Source organism: Nothobranchius furzeri, chromosome 8 (assembly GCF_043380555.1).
Source record: "Nothobranchius furzeri strain GRZ-AD chromosome 8, NfurGRZ-RIMD1, whole genome shotgun sequence".
In the NCBI taxonomy this organism is placed as follows: Eukaryota; Metazoa; Chordata; class Actinopteri; order Cyprinodontiformes; family Nothobranchiidae; genus Nothobranchius; species Nothobranchius furzeri.
In genome coordinates, this window is record NC_091748.1 from 77,430,166 (window position 1) to 77,448,169 (window position 18,004).

The following is an 18,004-nucleotide window of genomic DNA, read 5'->3' on the forward strand; positions in this document are numbered from 1 at the left end:
GACAAGACCACTCATCATTCACCGAGAGGGTTTCGAAAAACAAAGGCAGTTGGACTGTGGAAAACTCATTTCTGCCAAACTGTTAAAGACTCCTCGAACTTAAAACCACATTTAGCTTGTTGGTGTTGAATAAGTGCAGCTTAGGGTGTCTGAGCTACCAAACGGTCCGTACCGCGTCTGAACTACTTTACCTAGTAATGTTGTAAAACACGGGTGAGACACAACGCCCGCGGGCCAGATGTGGCCCACGAGATAAATATCAAAAATATATTTAAACTGACCCGCTAGCTGATTTTACCGCAAAGACTACAACTCCCATGAAGCTTTGCGGCGTCAGCGCAGAGCCGAAGCGCCCCCTCCTTTGTGTTTTTTCCAGCGTCTGCTGCCGGTGTCTGCAGCTCCGCTGTCTCGGAAAAACTAAACACTCCTCTCACTCAGCGCCGACTTTACTCAGCTATGTGCTGACGTTGAAGCCCAGAAACGGAGATTTTAACCGCTCAGTAATGTGTTCACGACTGAAAGAGAAAGTTTTCCAGCTAACTTCCAGACAGAGCTGATATAACTCCAGTGAGCAGCGACACGCTCAAACCAGCACGACTCTGTGGCTGCTGTAGTTTTTATTTTTCCTCCCCGACACACGACGAGGTGGTCAAGCTGCTCAGACATGTTCAGCAGCACAAACCTATGTGAGCACCTGTTGTCATCTAATGTTGTCATTATTATGATGAAGATGAACAAAACAACAGGAGTCTCCTCCTCAGCTCAGATCAACCCCATGATGCAGGTATCTGGCTGGAACAGGTGAGCATCACAGTAAACCAGTGGAGCAAACTGAGCTTTAAATATGCTGGTTTTATGCTCTTTTTCTGCTCCAAAACATGAAAGTTAACAGGTGAGATGTTGCATTTTCATCTAAGATAAAATTATATTTTTATTTTGTTGTTGGCCCGTGAGAAAAGATTTAACCTACAGTAAACAGGAAGTGGAAAGGCTGCAGATAGATGAATAGAATAGAAAATCCCTTTATTGTTCCTCAGTAGAGAAAGCTAGACGTCACAGCAGCGATGACACGTATTACAGGAGAAAAAAAGGAGAATAAAAAATAAGAAAGATGAATAAACAAGAAAACTTAAATCCTGAATAGATTTTAAAAATGCTGATTATACCACAAGTAATGAATACCACTGAGGCCTTTTATTTAAAACTGACTTGCTTGTGTGTAATTTGGTTATTCCACATTCAGCGTTAATGCAAAAATAAGTTTGTTTCCTAATTAAAAGGTTCTAAATTGCATTTAAGTGGATAAAGAAAATGTGCAAATTTGCCGTCACTTATTTAAAAAAATAATACGTTTTGCCCGAGACTCCGTCCCAGATTTTCATTTTGGCCCAGTGTGAGTTTGAGTTTGACACCCCTGCTGTAAAGGCTGCAGAGGAACATTCGGACAAAAGCCGGTGTAAAGCTGGGGGCAGCAGTAGCTCAACAGGTTGAGCGGGTTGTCCAGTAATCAGAAGGTTGCAGGTTCAATCCTGGCTCCAGACAGAGAATCCTGCTGTTGTGTCCTTGGGCAAGACAATTAACACTTAAGCCTGGTGGTGGTCGGAGGGACCGGTGGCGCATGTGCTCGGCAGACTCGCCTCTGTCAGTGCGCCCCAGGGCAGCTGTGGCTACATCGTAGCTCATCCCCACCAGTGTGTGAATGTGTGTGTGTGAATGGGTGAATGATGCACTGTGGTGTAAAGTGCTTTGGAGTCCTTACTCTGAGAGGCAGTATACAAGTGTGGGTCATTTATCATTTATCATAAGCTTAGACACGCCCCCTTCTATTAGCATGACCCAACCCACTTCAGCATCAACAACATATAAGCGTTGGCCATGTTAATGCTAGCTGCATAACTGTTACCAAGATCCTGCTAATGTCCTTCTTGGACTAGAGGAAAACCACACAGAAGAACGTTGAAGCACCACTCACATTCCGGGATGTACCGGGAAAATCGAAACCATGAACAAATCCCAGATAGATCCAAAACTTGCCAATTGAGTAGGGCTGGGCAATAAATCGAAAATGTATCGTTATCAACATTTTTAACTCATATCGGGCTAATTTTTCCCAAGTCAATAAATTTGATAAATAAAAAAATGAAAAGATGAGTGCAGGTTGGCAACGTTCATGTCCCTTTAAGAAGCTGTACCACCTTGAGTCACATAAAATGAGACTCAACATAATACACGTGACAGCCCCATCTAGTGGACAACTTGCGTTTCTGCGCATAACTGTAGTTGTCGTCCATTTATCGTTAGAGATGAAATCCTCAAAATATCATGATATTTTAGGCCATATCGCCCAGCCCTACTATTGAGTAATCCGGGCTCTGGACATTGCTGTGCACAGTTACTAGCTTTAGTTAGCATCACTGAGCCATACAGTAGGAATATACCGGCCAATGAGCATGTAGCTCAAATAATATTTATGTCCTGGCCAAGTGGGTGGGGCAAACCAGTGTTGAAGGGTTTTATTGGCCATTTACCAGGGCTCCTGGGCCATTTTGAGCCCCAGCTAAGTTTCATGTGATGTACAGACACCCGAATAAAAGTTTGCTGCTGTAAAAGAAACTTGTGCTAGAACCTCTATAATGTCATGAAGATGTAGCGACAGGCCAAATTACTGTCAGAAGAGGTATAGGAGTTCAAAGGTTGCTAGTTGAAATGCTAAAACTGATTCACGGTCACACTTTTTCCACCAGTAATGTGCACGTTCTCCTCTCCGCTCGCTGCTTTGTGCTGCATGTAGCTTTTTGTTGTGTGCTGGAATAAAAACTTAGTGTTGGTTCGGGTTCTTTCCATGAGACAGGAAACACTCGTAAATGATCTAAATCAGACATTTGCTTATAATAAATCTGTTAGCCACATAGGTCAACTTTCAAGCCCCCTAATGCCGTTAATGTACTGGATGTTTTTGATTAAGCTTTGAGTTTAAATAATTATTGCAAATGAGAAGAAAAAAATCTAGATTTAAATTGCGTTTCGAGAAAACAACGTATCTTTAACCAACAAGGCAGGAAATTTCATGCATCTACCCACACAGATTACTGGATTGCACACAGAGTCAAAACAACTTAAAAAAAAAAACAAGAATTGCACAAGAGGCTCACAAACTATAGTAAGTAGTGGCATTACCACCTGTCTGCAAGAGTAAACTGCTGGCAGGCTGCACAATAGCCACTACAGGCTTGTAAACGCATCAACACGGTGAACAAACACAGCAGAGCTTTGTGGGGAAACAGGCGTGTTAAGTCCTGTGTGGCTCTGCAAACCCGGATGGGGGAGAGACCAAAGGGTAACAGAGACGGTGAGTGCTCTAAGTAGATAATGGGATGATGCTCAGTCACTCTGAAGAAAAAACAAGTTACGGATAATGTAGGATATAAATGACTGAAGTCCGTCTCCTCTGAGCGATCTCCATGTTGTTTATTTCTGTGTCCACTCGTAAGCCGAAACTCCTTCCATCTTCTCTTCGTGGCGTCGTTTTCCCAGTGTGTGAAAAATAATCCAGCCTGTCTCCCTGACGGCGACAGCTGCAGGTGGGGAACCTCGCACACAGAGAGCAACATCTTTGAGTTTTGTTCACGCCCTTCCTGTGCAGCGCTTCAGTGGGACAGCACAAAAGGATTGTGTTGAACCTTCAGATGCACAACAGATTATTGTGAGCACTTCCCCATTTGAGGACATTCCTCATGTATATTTAAGAGGTGGACTTTCTATTAAAAGCCAGCTCTTATTGTTGTCCGTATCAAATAGTAACTTGTTATGTACGGGCACATCTGGCTACCGCTACTTTAGAAAACTAGATCTGACTTTGCGTCAATGATAACTGACTGTAGGTGTGAGCACAAGCATGCATCATTACCCTTCTCTCCATATTTGACTTTAACCTGTCCAGGGTGACTCCACCTCCATCCATCACCAGCTGGGATGGGATCCAGTCCCTCCACTTCTCTCCAGGAATATTCGGATGTGACTGTTAGAGACTTGGTTTCTAAACAAGAATCCTAACAGTTCGGTACGTATTGACTTTAAAGTTTGATGCTGATGCTTTTGTTGAAATCTAGTCACAAAGTGTCTTAAAGGGGCATCTTGTTCTCCGATTGAGTAATATCACTTGATCAAGGCTTTCATACATTCCACACTGCAAAATAGGTTAAAGTTTGTATAATTTGTGCTGATATCGTACCTGATTGATATCGGTATCGGTCAATACTGAAGGCTGCAATATCGGGATCGTACCGGAAGTGAAAAAGTTGTATCGGGACATCCCTAGTCTTAAACTGTGACCTGTTATTCTGTCCTCGCTCTGGTCGCCACTCTCTGCCAACGTTACCGCTGAACTGAACTGACCTTGATTTACTGACGGGTTCTTCACCTTCTTTGTAACAAAAACTATTCAAAACAATTCAAACGTCCCTCACCAGCTTGGATGTTTTCCAATTAAAAAATTCTAAATGAAATTACATTTTAATTTCTTTATTAAAAAAAGAGTATTACATCTTAGTAGTTATGCTTCCATCTTTAGGTGTGAGTACACAAAAATCAGGACCTCTTGTCTAAAGACTGAAGCGCACATGCTACTAAATGACCAGCAGGGGGAGACACCTGCAGTCTGAAAACTGCTTTATTTCAACAGGAAAGTTTTGATAAATGACTTTACTGACTTGTAAGCTTAGTAAACGTGTTTTACAATGTATTTGCTACTGTACATCGTCTGCTCATGAGTCATGTTTTCATTGGACTAAATAACTGAAACTTAATGTGAACAAACTACGGGAAAGTAGGAAATGACATCATTTAACTTTCTGATAAATATCCTACAGAACAAAACGGAACTACCAGCATCATCTAGTGAGGTAACTGCAAGAGGAGGTTCAACGTGAAACCATGAACATGAAAATGATCTTCTACCCGTTTCCATGGAAATGTATGCATTAGAAAAGTCAGTCAGATCTACTGTAAATGTGATATTCCTAGACCCATCTGGCTCATGACAGGGAAGGCTGTGTTTATTAAGTGTCAATATCATGGATACTAATGAGTCTAGGGACACCCCCCCCCCCCCCCCCCCCCATCTATGGCTAGAGGCATCTAACTCTCAAAAAGAGCTACACAAACAAACCTAGAGTGAAAAATGTAAGATGTTATGAGATCTGGAGGAATTTGCTTCTTAGGGAAATAATTTTAAAAAATGAGCGAACAGTCGCCTTAACAAAACGAGGTCGGGTGTGTCAGGAAAAGCCAGATTCACTGTTGCAAGTTCAATAAAATGATATATTTTAATGATCAGTTTCCTGTAGGTCTGAGTATTACGGTTAGAATATTACCAGTGGGGTTATTTCTGAACAAAGATCAGACATTTAGGTCTTCTCAGTCACAAAGAAAAAGCATAAAGGTCCTTTTGTTGAACTTGGATGTGTTTCTTTTGATATTACAGCTGTCTGTCTCTCTGGTGCTCTGATGTTGATTCAACTACTCCCTGTCCACCTCCACCCCTGCAACATCAGAAAATAACAGTCCCTCTGTTCTCAGTGATGACTCTCTCTCTTAAGAGGAAACCAGAACCCACATATCTCAACACACAACTACAGCTTCAGCTAGGCTGAACAAATGTGATTGAGAAGTTAGCCTCAGAAGGGATTTTCTGTGAGATGGCAGCAGAACGAGCGCTGCTGGGAAATGCTGTGGTTGCAGCCAGTAATCCACAAGCTCATTTGTTCGGGGCAGGCAGCATCAGGACCTGGTTTTATTGGTGGTGTGTGTGTGTGGGGGGGGTGGGGGGGTGGGGGGGCTTGCATTTCTTATGACCAATCGTCCTTGTTAGGACCAAAACCCGGTCCTAATACGGAGTACTCCCTAGGGGTGAGGTTTACAGATAAGATGTGAATTGAGTTTTTGTTACAGATAACTTTAGGAACACACTGGTTAGCGTTAGGCATAGTGGACTCACTAAAATGAATGGAAGTCAATACAGAGTCCTAACATGGGTACAAATACAAGAATGTGTGTGTGTGTGTGTGTGTGTGTGTGTGTGTGTGTGTGTGTGTGTGTGTGTGTGTGTGTGTGTGTGTGTGTGTGTGTGTGTGTGTGGAAGAAGAGGAAGAAACTATCATTTCTATAGCGCCTCTCAAGATAAAAATCACGAGGTCCTTCACAAAAACAAAAAATGTAAAAATATAAAAAATAATTTAGAAAATGTTTAAAAATATATTTAAAATGAGCAAAAATAGACAATTGTGATTAAAAGAATGTTAATAAAGAGAGTGAACAGGAAAGAGGGAAATCAGTGGATCCTGAGGAAGGTGGAATAGGTGGGGAGAGCAGAATAAAGAGAGAGAGGTGAAGAAGGTCATACAAAAGCCAGCTTGAACAAGTGAGTCTTCAGCTGCTTTTTAAAGGAGACCACTGAGTCCACTGATCTCAGGCTCAGGGGGAGAGAGGTCCAGAGTCTGGTGGCCACAGCAGCAAATGACCCGTCACCTTTGACCTTTAGCCTGGTGCTGCACAGCCAGTAGGCTTTGATCACTGGACCTCAGGGACCTGCTGGGGGTGTAGGGACTAAGAAGATCACCAATGTAAGATGGTGCTTGTCCATGTAAGGCCCTATAGACCAGAACCAGGATCTTGAAATGAACCCTGAAGTTGACTGGCAGCCAGTGAAGCTGGAGGAGAAGCGGGGTGATGTGGGTGTGTTTGGAGGACTTGGTCAGAAGCCGAGCACAGGCGTTCTGAACCACCTGTAGACGGTTCAGGGAGGTTCTGCTCAGACACGTGAAAAGAGAGTTACAGTAGTCTAAGCGTGAGGAGATGAAGGTGTGGAGAACTGTCTCAAGTTCAGAGCGGGACAGAATGAGACTCAGCTTAGCAACGTTCCTGAGATGGAAGAAGGAAGAGCGAACAAGAGAACTGACATGAGAATCCAGGGTGAGAGCTGGGTCAAAGTTCACGCCAAGATTCCCAACAGAAGGTTTGGTGTGGGAAGCAAGCTGACCAAGAGAGTCTCTGACTTTGGGAACCAGCTTGTCTGGGGCACAGATGAGGATCTCAGTCTTATCTTCATTCAGCTGAAGAAAGCTCCCACCATCCAGGTTTTGATAGAGTCTAAGCAGGTGGGTAACAGCTGCAGCTTAGACATCTCATGGGGCTTAAAGGAGATGTACAGTTGGATGTCATCTGCATAAAGATGTTAGGAGATTCCTTTGAAGGAGCTCAGGATGTGCTGAGGAGGAAGCAGATAGAGGAGGAAGAGCAGAGGCCCCAGCACAGAACCTTGTGGGACACCATGGGTAAGGGAGGTGGTGGAGGACCTAAACTTGGAGACGGCCACAGAAAAGGAGCGCTCAGAGAGACAAGAGGAGAACCACTCCAGAGCAGATCCTGATAGGCCTACCCAGTCTCTCAGCCTCTCCAGTAGCAGGTGATGGTCAACAGTGTCAAAGGCTGCAGTCAGGTCCAGCAGGACCAGAACAGAACAGTCCCCTGCATCACTGTGGGTCAGAAGGTCATTAGAGACCCTAAGAAGAGCTGTTTCAGTGTGTGTGTGTGTGTGTGTGTGTGTGTGTGTGTGTGTGTGTGTGTGTGTGTGTGTGTGTGGACACAAACAGAAACTTTAGGATGTTCAGGAACTTCCAGCCAGTCTGAGTGTGTGGCCTGAGGACCATCTCCTATGTGGGAGGTGGGAGCAGAGTCATGTCCTCACACTACAAAGGATGTGGCGAGCGGAGTCATCTGTCCTCCCCCTTTCACATTCTCACACTTACTTCCTTTCTGTTGCTCCTTTTTCCCTGATTCAGTCCAAATTTCACTTTTATTATCTCCAATTTAACGTCTATAAAAGTACATCTGACCTTCTCCAAGTCCCAGAGGTTGTTTCCTGGAAAGCTGCTGGTCACAGTCACACCCTCAGATAGATCTTATGGAGGTCTGGTCTAAACTTTATTACACAAGACCTGGAAAACCCACCCGGCTTTAGTTTTTAAATCCAAACAAATGTAACACCACTTGGTAAACCTTCTTCATATTGTAAGAAAGCTCTGATTCCCACACTTCTGATGCGATGAGGATCCGTTGTGCCTGAGAACAGCGAGTCAGATCCATAAGGGAAACGGGAACGGTGCACATGGGTGTCCTGGGATGGCTCAAAGACAAAGGGAATGTTGTGTTTACACACTGACCCATCCAAGAAAATCTTACTTCCTGTCCAGCAGCATGCTCTACGTATCAGCCGCTCAGTTTTTAAAACCTGCTTTTGACACATTCATCTGTCTGGGGGGTGGGCTCTAGGAGGGTCCAGGGTGGGCCAGCATGCTTGGACCCCTTCTGATGAGGACACAGCCTCAGACAACAATAAACACAGTGTGATGCAGATGGAGACAGCGAGCTCACTCCTATTGTACAGAAGACCAAGGAGATGGCTGTCGACTTCCAGAGAGCTGCTACCCAACACCCAAACTGGTTCCTGTGTGCCTCTCACTGAAGACTCTTCCTGGGGCAGCAACACAGCATCAACTGCCAGAAAAGCTCAGTCTCCACTTCCTCTACAGACGTAGAAAGGCCAGAGCACCAGCCCTCATCATGACCACAGAAAGCATCCTGACCTGCACCATCACAGCAGAGGCACCACTTCCTGTCTCTGTAACGCCGGGGACACACCGGCGGCGGAAGCGCCGCGAAGCGAATCGCTCACGAAATTTGGCAGCTGCTCGCCGCTCCTCAGTTCAGATCAGACGCGCCCCAGTCGAGGCGCGCCTCGGCTCAGCTGTAGTTTTTCTTTTAAACACTTGGTGTCCTCCATTTCCTCTCTGCCTTTTCTCAGCTCTTTTCCTCTACTGTGTGTGTGTTTGTGTGTGTGCGTGCGTGTGTGCGTGTGTGTGTACCTATGGTATGAGTTGTTTCTGCCCGTTGAATCTCGTATGGGCCATTCCCATCTGTACCGGGTCGGCCCGGGCCGGGTAGCGTAGGTTGTTTACATATCTGGGTGGCCTGGTATTTTTCCGGGCCAACCAAGGCTCATTCTCAGCCCTCTTCTGGAGGGGGTCTGCTTCAGGCCGACCAGGGCCAACACACCCACTGCTGACAGCAAATTCACACCTTCCATTAGAGCAAGCCTCTGATTGGTGGGTAGAATCAGCCCACATGGGCTTAAGGCAAGGATGTGTGGAATCAACCGGGCCAGGCTGGGGCCGACTGGGGCTACCCGGCCCGGGCCGACCCGGTACAGATGGGAAGGGCCCATTGGAACCCACTCCAATTCTGCAGCTGTATCCTAGCAGTTTCTTCCTAAATGGGTACGTAACTAACCGTGTTTTTCGGGGGTCGTACAGCTCCTTGTGTTTCTCAACTTTCATAATTAATTTAAAGTCATCCATCTTAACATCTTAGCTTGCCTCAGACTTTCTGCCTCTCTGTCCTGTTTGCGCCGGTGAAGAGACACCCCAAACCACTCCCCCCCTTCACGTGGTCACACACGCACACAAGTTCGATGTGTGTGCGTGTTTGTGTGGTTTTTCTGCAGTGTCTGATTACGAACACATTTGACAATTGCGGAATTTTATTTTGAAATGCTTTATTTTGTTAAATTTACCAGCCTGCCTCTTATGTCTAAGTTTGACTTCCTGCAAGAATTGACGCGATTCACCCGCGGCTCGCGAAAAAAATAGAGCCAACACCGAAATGATCGCTGCACGGCGCGGGCTGGAGCGCCGGCGCATGCCAACGCGAGGCGATTCGCGGCGCTTCGGCGGCCTATGTGGTCTATAGAATAGCTTAACAAGGGCGCTGAATGAAGGCAGTCCCAATTTCGCGGCGCTTCGCTGCGCTTCCGCGGCCAGTGTGTCTCCGGCGTAATGGGCTCGACAGACGGAACGCGACAAACGACCGAGATCAGCGAAATTTGTCGCTGTCGCTTTTGTTACCTGATGCACGGGCGGCGACCCGCGGCAGTGGCCAGCGGCAAAGCCGTCAATGTGTTCTGTTCCATGGCGAAATCGAAACTTCCGTTGTTTTGATTGGCTGTGTCAGGTTGGAGGGAATTAAGGTTATTTAAGCGGTTCAGAGTTAACTGGCACCAACAATTTCCCACGCCGCGGCCTTTTTGTGAATATCTTTTTTCTTTGGTAGAAATATTGTCCAGTTCTGGGAAGTCCGTCACAGCAAGGATCAACTTCTCCTCCATGTTTGCTCGGAGACGTGCGGAGCATCCTGCCCGCTCATTGGTCAGTGAATGAAACCTCCGTTGATTGGTCCTCGTCTGAGCGACAGCGATGAAAAGTTGAAAATGTTTCAACTTTCTGGGATCGCGTCGCTGGGTCGCCTGTGCACAACACGTGCACGAGCGCAAAATTTCACATGCACGTTTTTCCGCGTTTCTCTTAGTAGGAGGGAGACCCGCGATGATCGCTTTATCGCACATGTCTCAATGAAAATGAATGGAGGAGAGGCGATGTCGCCTCCCGTGTGTCGAGCCCATAACGCATCGTGAGAGCAGCCTAGAAGATCATCTGTACCCGTCTTCGTTCCCCTCCAGATCATCTACCTAACCCACCTGACCTGCAAACAAATGAGCATAGTGGGCAACTCCAGCCCTCCCTCAAACTGCTTTTTCTGTCTCGTGCCCTCCAGGAGGAGGACGAGGAGCCTCCACAACCTACTGATCACATTACCTTGACGTGACTCTGAGCTCCCAGGTTGTAGATTTCTGTTGGTTTCACTTCGTTGATGATTTTCACCAGACATGTGCTGTCAGTCAGGTCTCCATAATGAAGCTTCATGTCTGTCAAACAGCAGAAGATAACATTTTTATTCACGGGGAGCTTCAGACATCCAGAGAGGTCATGTGACTCGTTTAAACTTTAAATGTTTAGGATGACGTGCAGCTAACTTTAATGGAACACAAAGGTCTGCTTAGTGGGGCTAGACCTGCTCCTGTGGCCTGGACGAGCGAGGTTATGGACGGTCTACAGGCGAGGAAACAGATGTTTACATATTAAAGTAATGTTGTGTATATTTCTACTTTAGGTGGAACAAACATAAAGCAGCTCACAAACCTGCATTTTTGAATGGTTAGTGTCTTCTAGAGTCCCACGACCCCCCAAGACACTTTACAACACAATCATTCACACACACACACTCACATGCTGGTGGTGATGAGCGACGTTGTAGCCACAGCTGTCCTGGGGTGCACTGACAGAGGTGAGTCTGCCAAACACAGTCACCACCGGTGGCTCTGACCACCACCAGCAGGCAAGCTGGGTTAAGTCTTGCCCAAGGACACAGCGACAGACGGACCGGGGCTCGGACCTGCAACCTTCCGATTACGGGGCGCGCACTTAACTCCTGTGCCACCGTCGCCCCGTTTGAAACATTTAACGGTCAGAGCGAGGAGATAAATGAGACTTACTTCCTTCAGTGTGCGTCTGGGGGTTTTGGTAAAGGTGCTCGATGCGGCCTGTGTTGAAGGAGCTGGAACGCCTCAAAATCCCGTGAACCTGAGCAGGAAAGTGAAGACAGAACCAGCAGGAATTAAAAAAACTCGAGTCTGATACAGATTCCTTCAGATTCGGAACTTTTTACAAAGGTTAAACATGAATAGTATAATAGATGTAGCCGAAATTAAATCTGGACTCGTCTTCCTCTGATGGAGAGGAAACATCAGGTCAGTGTAAACATAACAAGTTGTCCTAAACGTGTGTTTTCATCACCCGAATCGTGGCTGAAACGGTCAATATTTTGCTTTTTAAAAGCTCTGATCTGTGAGCTTTGCTCCATATGCTGGGGGGGGGGGGGGGGTTGGGGGTACATTTGTGAGGAAGATCTGCTCAGAGAAGATAACAGGAGCCGGTCCGAGGGGAGTCCATCAGTGGGAGGACTCTGTGTCCTGACCTTATTTCCTTTATTCACTCTGCTCTTCCTGCCTGCCTCTGCTCTTCTCTTTATTCCCCCCACCCCATCTGGAATCCAGCCACTTCCTCTCTGCTGTCCCTGAGCAAGGCAGCAGAAGGAGAATATGTCAAGTAAAGAAAGTCAGTTCAAACCAGCGGCACCTTGATTCAACACAATTGAAACAGAAAAGTTCCATCCACTGTATAATATGTATTTATTGTTTTTAATGAATATTTATTTATATTATTGCATTCAATTGAGTCGTTCACTGCCAATGACGACTAAAGTCGTCATTTGCATTTGTTTACTGTGTGGGCGTCGGACGAGCCCCCGCACCGTGAGAACAAACATCTCAGCTCTAAAGCCCATCTTCATCCGCGTACGTCACACGTCACGTGATCAGGAAGCAGAACATCCATGTGTTAGGAGATCGTTTTGGGCCGCTGCTGTGAAGAAAGTGAGGCGTGAACCAGAAAAGTTTCTGCCGATCACAATTCAACAACGGATTATGAAAGAAGGCTCGAAACGCGCGGATTCTTCCTGATGTAAGAGGTGAGTCTCCTCTTTGTTTTGGTTGTTTTGGCGTCGACGTCATCCTAGCGCGCAACGTTCTGTGACTCTTAAAAAAAACAGTAAAAACGGTGAGAAACGCTGGCAGCGAAGGGCTTTAGCGATCAGGAAATGGCTGGCAGTGAATAAGTTAAGGCTGCAGAAGCGTACACCAACAAAATAAAAGTCTGTACGCAACACTCCCTTTTTGCTTCCTTCTGTGCTGCCATGTGGGTTTCTACTGTCTCCAGAAACAGTCCAAACAAGAGTAAAAACCATCCATCCGTTTTCTGTCAGAGGTCGTTTTAGGAACTGTGTGCCTAAAACGAGACATTTCAAAAAGTCTCTGTGATGTCACCATCAGGGAAATTGGTGTAGCACCCCCAAACCTGTCAATACTGGAGAAGCAGCAGCTCTACTCTGACCCCCTCCTGTATATCTGAGCTCCTTTACTCATTGCTGGGGGGCATGGCCAGAAAAGGCTCGTTTTCTTCAACTGACAGAGCCCTGAAACGGAAATAGAACGGAATAGAAAATTGTGATTAAAAAATGTTAAGAAAGAGAGAGAGTGACTAGGAAAGAGGGAAATCAGTGGATGCTGAGGATTGACAGAGAGATGTGATAATACTGATAGATTCTATAACTCCAAAACAATAAAGCAACTGCAGGGGGGGGGGGGGGGGCGATAGCTAGCTGGTCTAATGGTTACCTGCTTATAATTACCCGACTCTTAATGGTGACTAGTTACACATATTTCTTGACCCAGGAGGTGGGGGTTAAAAACTCCACACACAAGTGGTTTTATCGGGTGTGAGTCAGAGTATGAGCTGTTGAATAACGTCACGATCCCTCCGGCGTTCCCGCAGACGCCCGTGACTGGATGCGTCTTACTGACGGAATGCTGCTCTGTGGATTTTGGCATGGATCAGCATCTGCGTTCATTTTTAAGCGTCTGTGTATCCATCTAAGCTTTCAATAGTCAGAGTTCTGGTATTTTTTGAAGAGCTTATTGGGTTTTTTTCCCAACTCACCTCGTAGCCTTTTGCAAGCAGGAATTCAGCCAGGTAGGACCCATCCTGAAAAAACGCAAAACACACCTTTAAGTAAAAATTCATTAAGAGTCCAACAACGTTAAATGTTTTATTTATCCTATAAATAATTCACCAACAGGAGAAAATCTCTGTCTTAGTTGAACTTGCTGGTCATTTTTAAGTTATGCTGATGTAAAGGACTCATTTTCCCAGCCCTGAGCTGCCTCTGGATTCAGTTAAAACAGCTGATACGGTTTTAGAGGAGATACATTTGCATGAATAACAAAAGGTGACAAAGAAATCAGGTGTAAGCTTAAAATAAACCCAAGTTTGAATCTAAAACTGGTAGAAATGATGTCACTGAAAAGAGAAATAACATCAGAAATGATTATGAAAATAAACATCTGTAGTTGGCTCAAAAACCTCCGAAAACCTGTAAAACGGCCGAGAAAACGTCATGGGATCATGGAGACGAACACCCATGAATCTGAAACGTGTGTGTGTGTGTGTGTGTGTGTGTGTGTGTGTGTGTGTGTGTGTGTGTGTGTGTGTGTGTGTGTGTGTGTGTGTGTGTGTGTGTGAATCACTGCCAGTGAAGCCTTGTTTCCCCTCATCCATTTCTCCTCATCTTATTTTCCTGTTCAGAATTTCTGACCGCACCTTGTGAGACACTCTGGAAGATTCCAAGTTGCAATGACCCCCGCACACACGCACACACGCACACACGTTTCCCCTTTTAAATATTATTTTAGCTCTTCCAAGACTAAAGAAAAGCTGCAAACGGATTTTATGACTGAAAAGTGAAGTTCTGTGTTGAACCTGTATAAAGGTCCAGCCACTGAACCACATTTCTGGATTTCTTGGGGCAGAAGAAATGCTTCCTGTCATTTTCACCAAGGTTTGCTTTGAAGAATGAGTAAAGGATGACCTGTTGCTATAGAAACCCATTTCTAGACTTGACTTTAGAAAGAAACAAATTCATGTGTATGTCAAATGAATGTAATGCTCTCACATACCACCAGGGATACGCGGTGTGTTTCAGACCTTGTTCCAGAGCTCCATGGATACAAGCACAGTTCCCCAGCTCTGAATACACACTACGGTCAAACCCATTCCTACAGCAGGGTTAAGGCTCTCAATGATCTTCGACCTGTGGCTTTGACCTCTTTACCGATGAAGGCTATGGAGAGGATCCTGAAACATCACATTATCGGAGCCTTACACCCTCAGTTAGATCCACTTCAACTAAAGTTTATCTCTCACCAAATAGAATATTTACCAAGAAATCACAATGTAACCATAGAAACACTACTTGGTGTGTGTGTGTGTGTGTGTGTGTGTGTGTGTGTGTGTGTGTGTGTGTGTGTGTGTGTGTGTGTGTGTGTGTGTGTGTGTGTGTGTGTGTGTGTGTGTGTGTGTGCGTGCGTGCGTGCGTGCGTGCGTGTCTTCTCCATCCCCAGTGAGTCGTGGAGGATGGCTGCTTATACTGAGCCAGGATCCTCTGGTGGTTTCTTCCTGTTAAAAGGGAGTTTTCCTCTCCACTGTCGCTGCATGCTTGCTTAGTATGAGGATTGCTGTAAAGACTCTGGGGGTTTCTCAATGCCAAGAAACCTCGCCATGTCTTGGTCCCACCCCAGTTGCCTAGAGCAGTGGTTCCCATTCTGGGGGTCCCGACCCCCACAAGGGGGCGCCAAAGTCTCTCAGTGGGTCGCCAGGACCTCTCCACTTTAAGGGGTTAAAACTTCATTTATTACTTGTTTATAGCCTAACTTTTGCTCACATTTTTTTCATGAGTGAAGAGTTTACTGATATTAAGACAGGAAATAATTAGTACAGAAAGAGTAACACACTTTTAAGAACATTTTGCTCAGCTCACTGTTTTATTTTCAAGTGTCAAAAGTTCATTAAAGATGGGACTGGTTGATTAATCACAGCCTTTACAGTAAATAATCTAGTATAAACAGTAATATACACATTTAAGTACATTTTGCTCAGTGTATTTTTTATGTGTCAAACGTTTATTGAAAGGAATGATTGATTTATCAGTGTTTACAAGAAACAATGTGTTCAGAAAAGTAATACAAACTGTCAAGCACATTATGCTCTGTTTGGTTTTGTTAATGACTTTGTTCTGTACTGGAGCCTACTATTACTGTTATCTATTGAATCAAAGCATATTAAAATGTGCTTGAACAATTTTATCATTTCTTAATACTGTTTATACTGGAAGAGAGAATGGGAGGGGGTCGTCAAAAATGTTACTGGTAAAAAAGGGGTCCCTTGGGAAAAAGGTTGGGAACCACTGGCCTAGGAGATACTTTATCAGAAACCGCCCCTGTTCATGTTCTACCGAGGCGTGTGTTCTCCGTTTGTTAGCCATTTAGCTAGCTGAGCAAGGATACATGGGAGGTGTCTTGAAGCCTAGCCTTGGTCAAACATTTCCCAGAATACACCGCAGTATTTTCAAAAGGATGGCAAATCAGAAGCCGGCAGCTACTTCGGGGACAAATTTCAAGTTTAAATGTAAGTCAAGTAATTTAAAATGTTTTATTTAGACCCAAAGAAGTTATATATGGTTGGTTAGTTGCTTTTTAAAGTCCCATTAGTTGTCACACACACAGGTGTGTGTGCGAAATTTATTCTCCGCATTTGACCCATCCCCAGGGGGAGCGGTGAGCTGCAGACACGGCCGCGCTCGGGAACCATTTGGTGGTTTAACCCCCCAATCCAACCCCTTACTGCTGAGTGTCAAGCAGGGAGGCATTGGGTCCCCTTTTTTTTTTTTTTCAAAGTCTTTGGTATGACCCGACCAGGAATCGAACCCTGATCTCCCAGTCTCAGGGCAGACACTCTACCACTAGGCCACTGAGCTGGTTAGTTGCAGCTTCAGTGGCCTGACCTGTATTGGAATGTTTACTGTGTGAAGTGCCTTGGGACGACTCTTGTCGTGGTTTGGCGCTACATAATTAAACTTGAATTGAATTACATATTGTGCTTAAAACGGGTGAGATGGGCATCATCATGTTTTTGTTGTCCTTGTGCCAGGGATCCAACGTTCTACAGGAGACTGGGGAGCACCCAAACCAAGCCTGAAGAGCTGCAGCTCTGCCTCGAAACAAAAAGCTCTTGTCAGGCCCCATTACCCCATAAACCCCGGCCTCAACTCACCGTTTCCTGTTATGGGCAACTGGGCGCTCGGTGGAAGAGGCAAGGCACACACACACACACACACACACACACACACACACCTGTCAAACCTGTAACCACACCATAAACTCCCCAAAGACTCATTTAAGTCTGTGACACAAAATAATCTTTACTGTAGAGAAACAGACCAAGGAGCTTAAAGCAGCTGAACTTTAGGGGAATAACCTCAAACATGAGTGCTGTGTTACAAAAACTAAACAACTCTCTAATACTGAAGAGAAGTTTGTGATTAATGTAACCAAAGAAAAATCTAACTTTGGAAAAATACAAGCCTGAATTGTGAAAAATCATACTTAATTCTGGAGAAACTGCTATTGTGGCGAGAGGTTCTGGTCCGAATGGATCTGAGCCTCCTGCCAGATGGGAGCGAGTCAAAGAGACTGTGTCCAAGATGACACGGGTCAGCTGTGATCCGACCTGCACACCTCAGTCCTGGAGGTGCAAATCACAGCAGAAAGAAAACAGAACCGGAACATTTCTCACCCATTGAGCTCGCCTTCAAAATAAAATGTTAATCCTATAGTTCACTATTCAAACCCTTACAATACGTTTGAGGTAATTTGGCCATTCCGGCTATCAGTAGATGTTTCCCATTACACAGGGGAGGGAAGGGTTTGGCTCCTCTCTCCAGCTCCGCACGAGCAGGATGGAAAAACAGAACTTCGTCGTCGTTGAATGTCCCCAAATAATTAAAAACCAGGATTCCAAATGCTAAGTTTAGAGCATCACATTTACCCAGAGGCTCTCAGATTGAGCAAACTTGTGAGAATACACGTAATAACCGCTTAGAGATTGTGCAACATGTCGCTAGCATAGCGGCTAATCGCTAGCATAGCAGTTTGACCAGTTATATCAATATAAAGATATATAAGTCACCTTGTATCTTGTTTAAAAATTATATCGATATTTTCAAAATATCGATATATCGCACAGCCCCAACTGTGATGTATAACTGCCTCATCGACTGTGCTGGCAGGTGTCTGCTAGACATTTTTTATGATGGAGGTGATAGTGGGCTCCCACTTGAGGTCCTGGGTGATGGTGGTACCCAGGAAGCAACATGAGTCCACCATCGTGATGGGAGTGTCAGACAGGGTAATGGGGGAGTGGGGCTGTGTGCTTCCTAAAGTCCACAACATCTGCTTCTGGGTGTTTAGCACCAATGTGGTGTTCATCAACACCATCATCATCATCATCATCACCATCACCACCATCACCACCATTATCATCACCGCAATAATCATCATTCACTATCACCACCACCATCATCATAATCACCATCATCATCATCA

The 18,004-nt window shown here is 45.3% G+C and overlaps 1 protein-coding gene across 1 annotated transcript in view; it reads right to left on the reverse strand.

Annotated features, from left to right (window-relative positions):
- gmds (GDP-mannose 4,6-dehydratase) overlaps window positions 1-18,004 on the reverse strand; it is a 243,894-nt gene that overhangs the window by 208,736 nt on the left and 17,154 nt on the right. The window contains exons 2-4 of the mRNA XM_070554348.1: window positions 13,506-13,550; window positions 11,444-11,531; window positions 10,707-10,816 (exon numbers count right to left, since the gene is read on the reverse strand). Of these exons, the coding sequence (XP_070410449.1) occupies window positions 10,707-10,816; window positions 11,444-11,531; window positions 13,506-13,550 (243 nt within the window). The remainder of the gene's footprint in view (window positions 1-10,706; window positions 10,817-11,443; window positions 11,532-13,505; window positions 13,551-18,004) is intronic.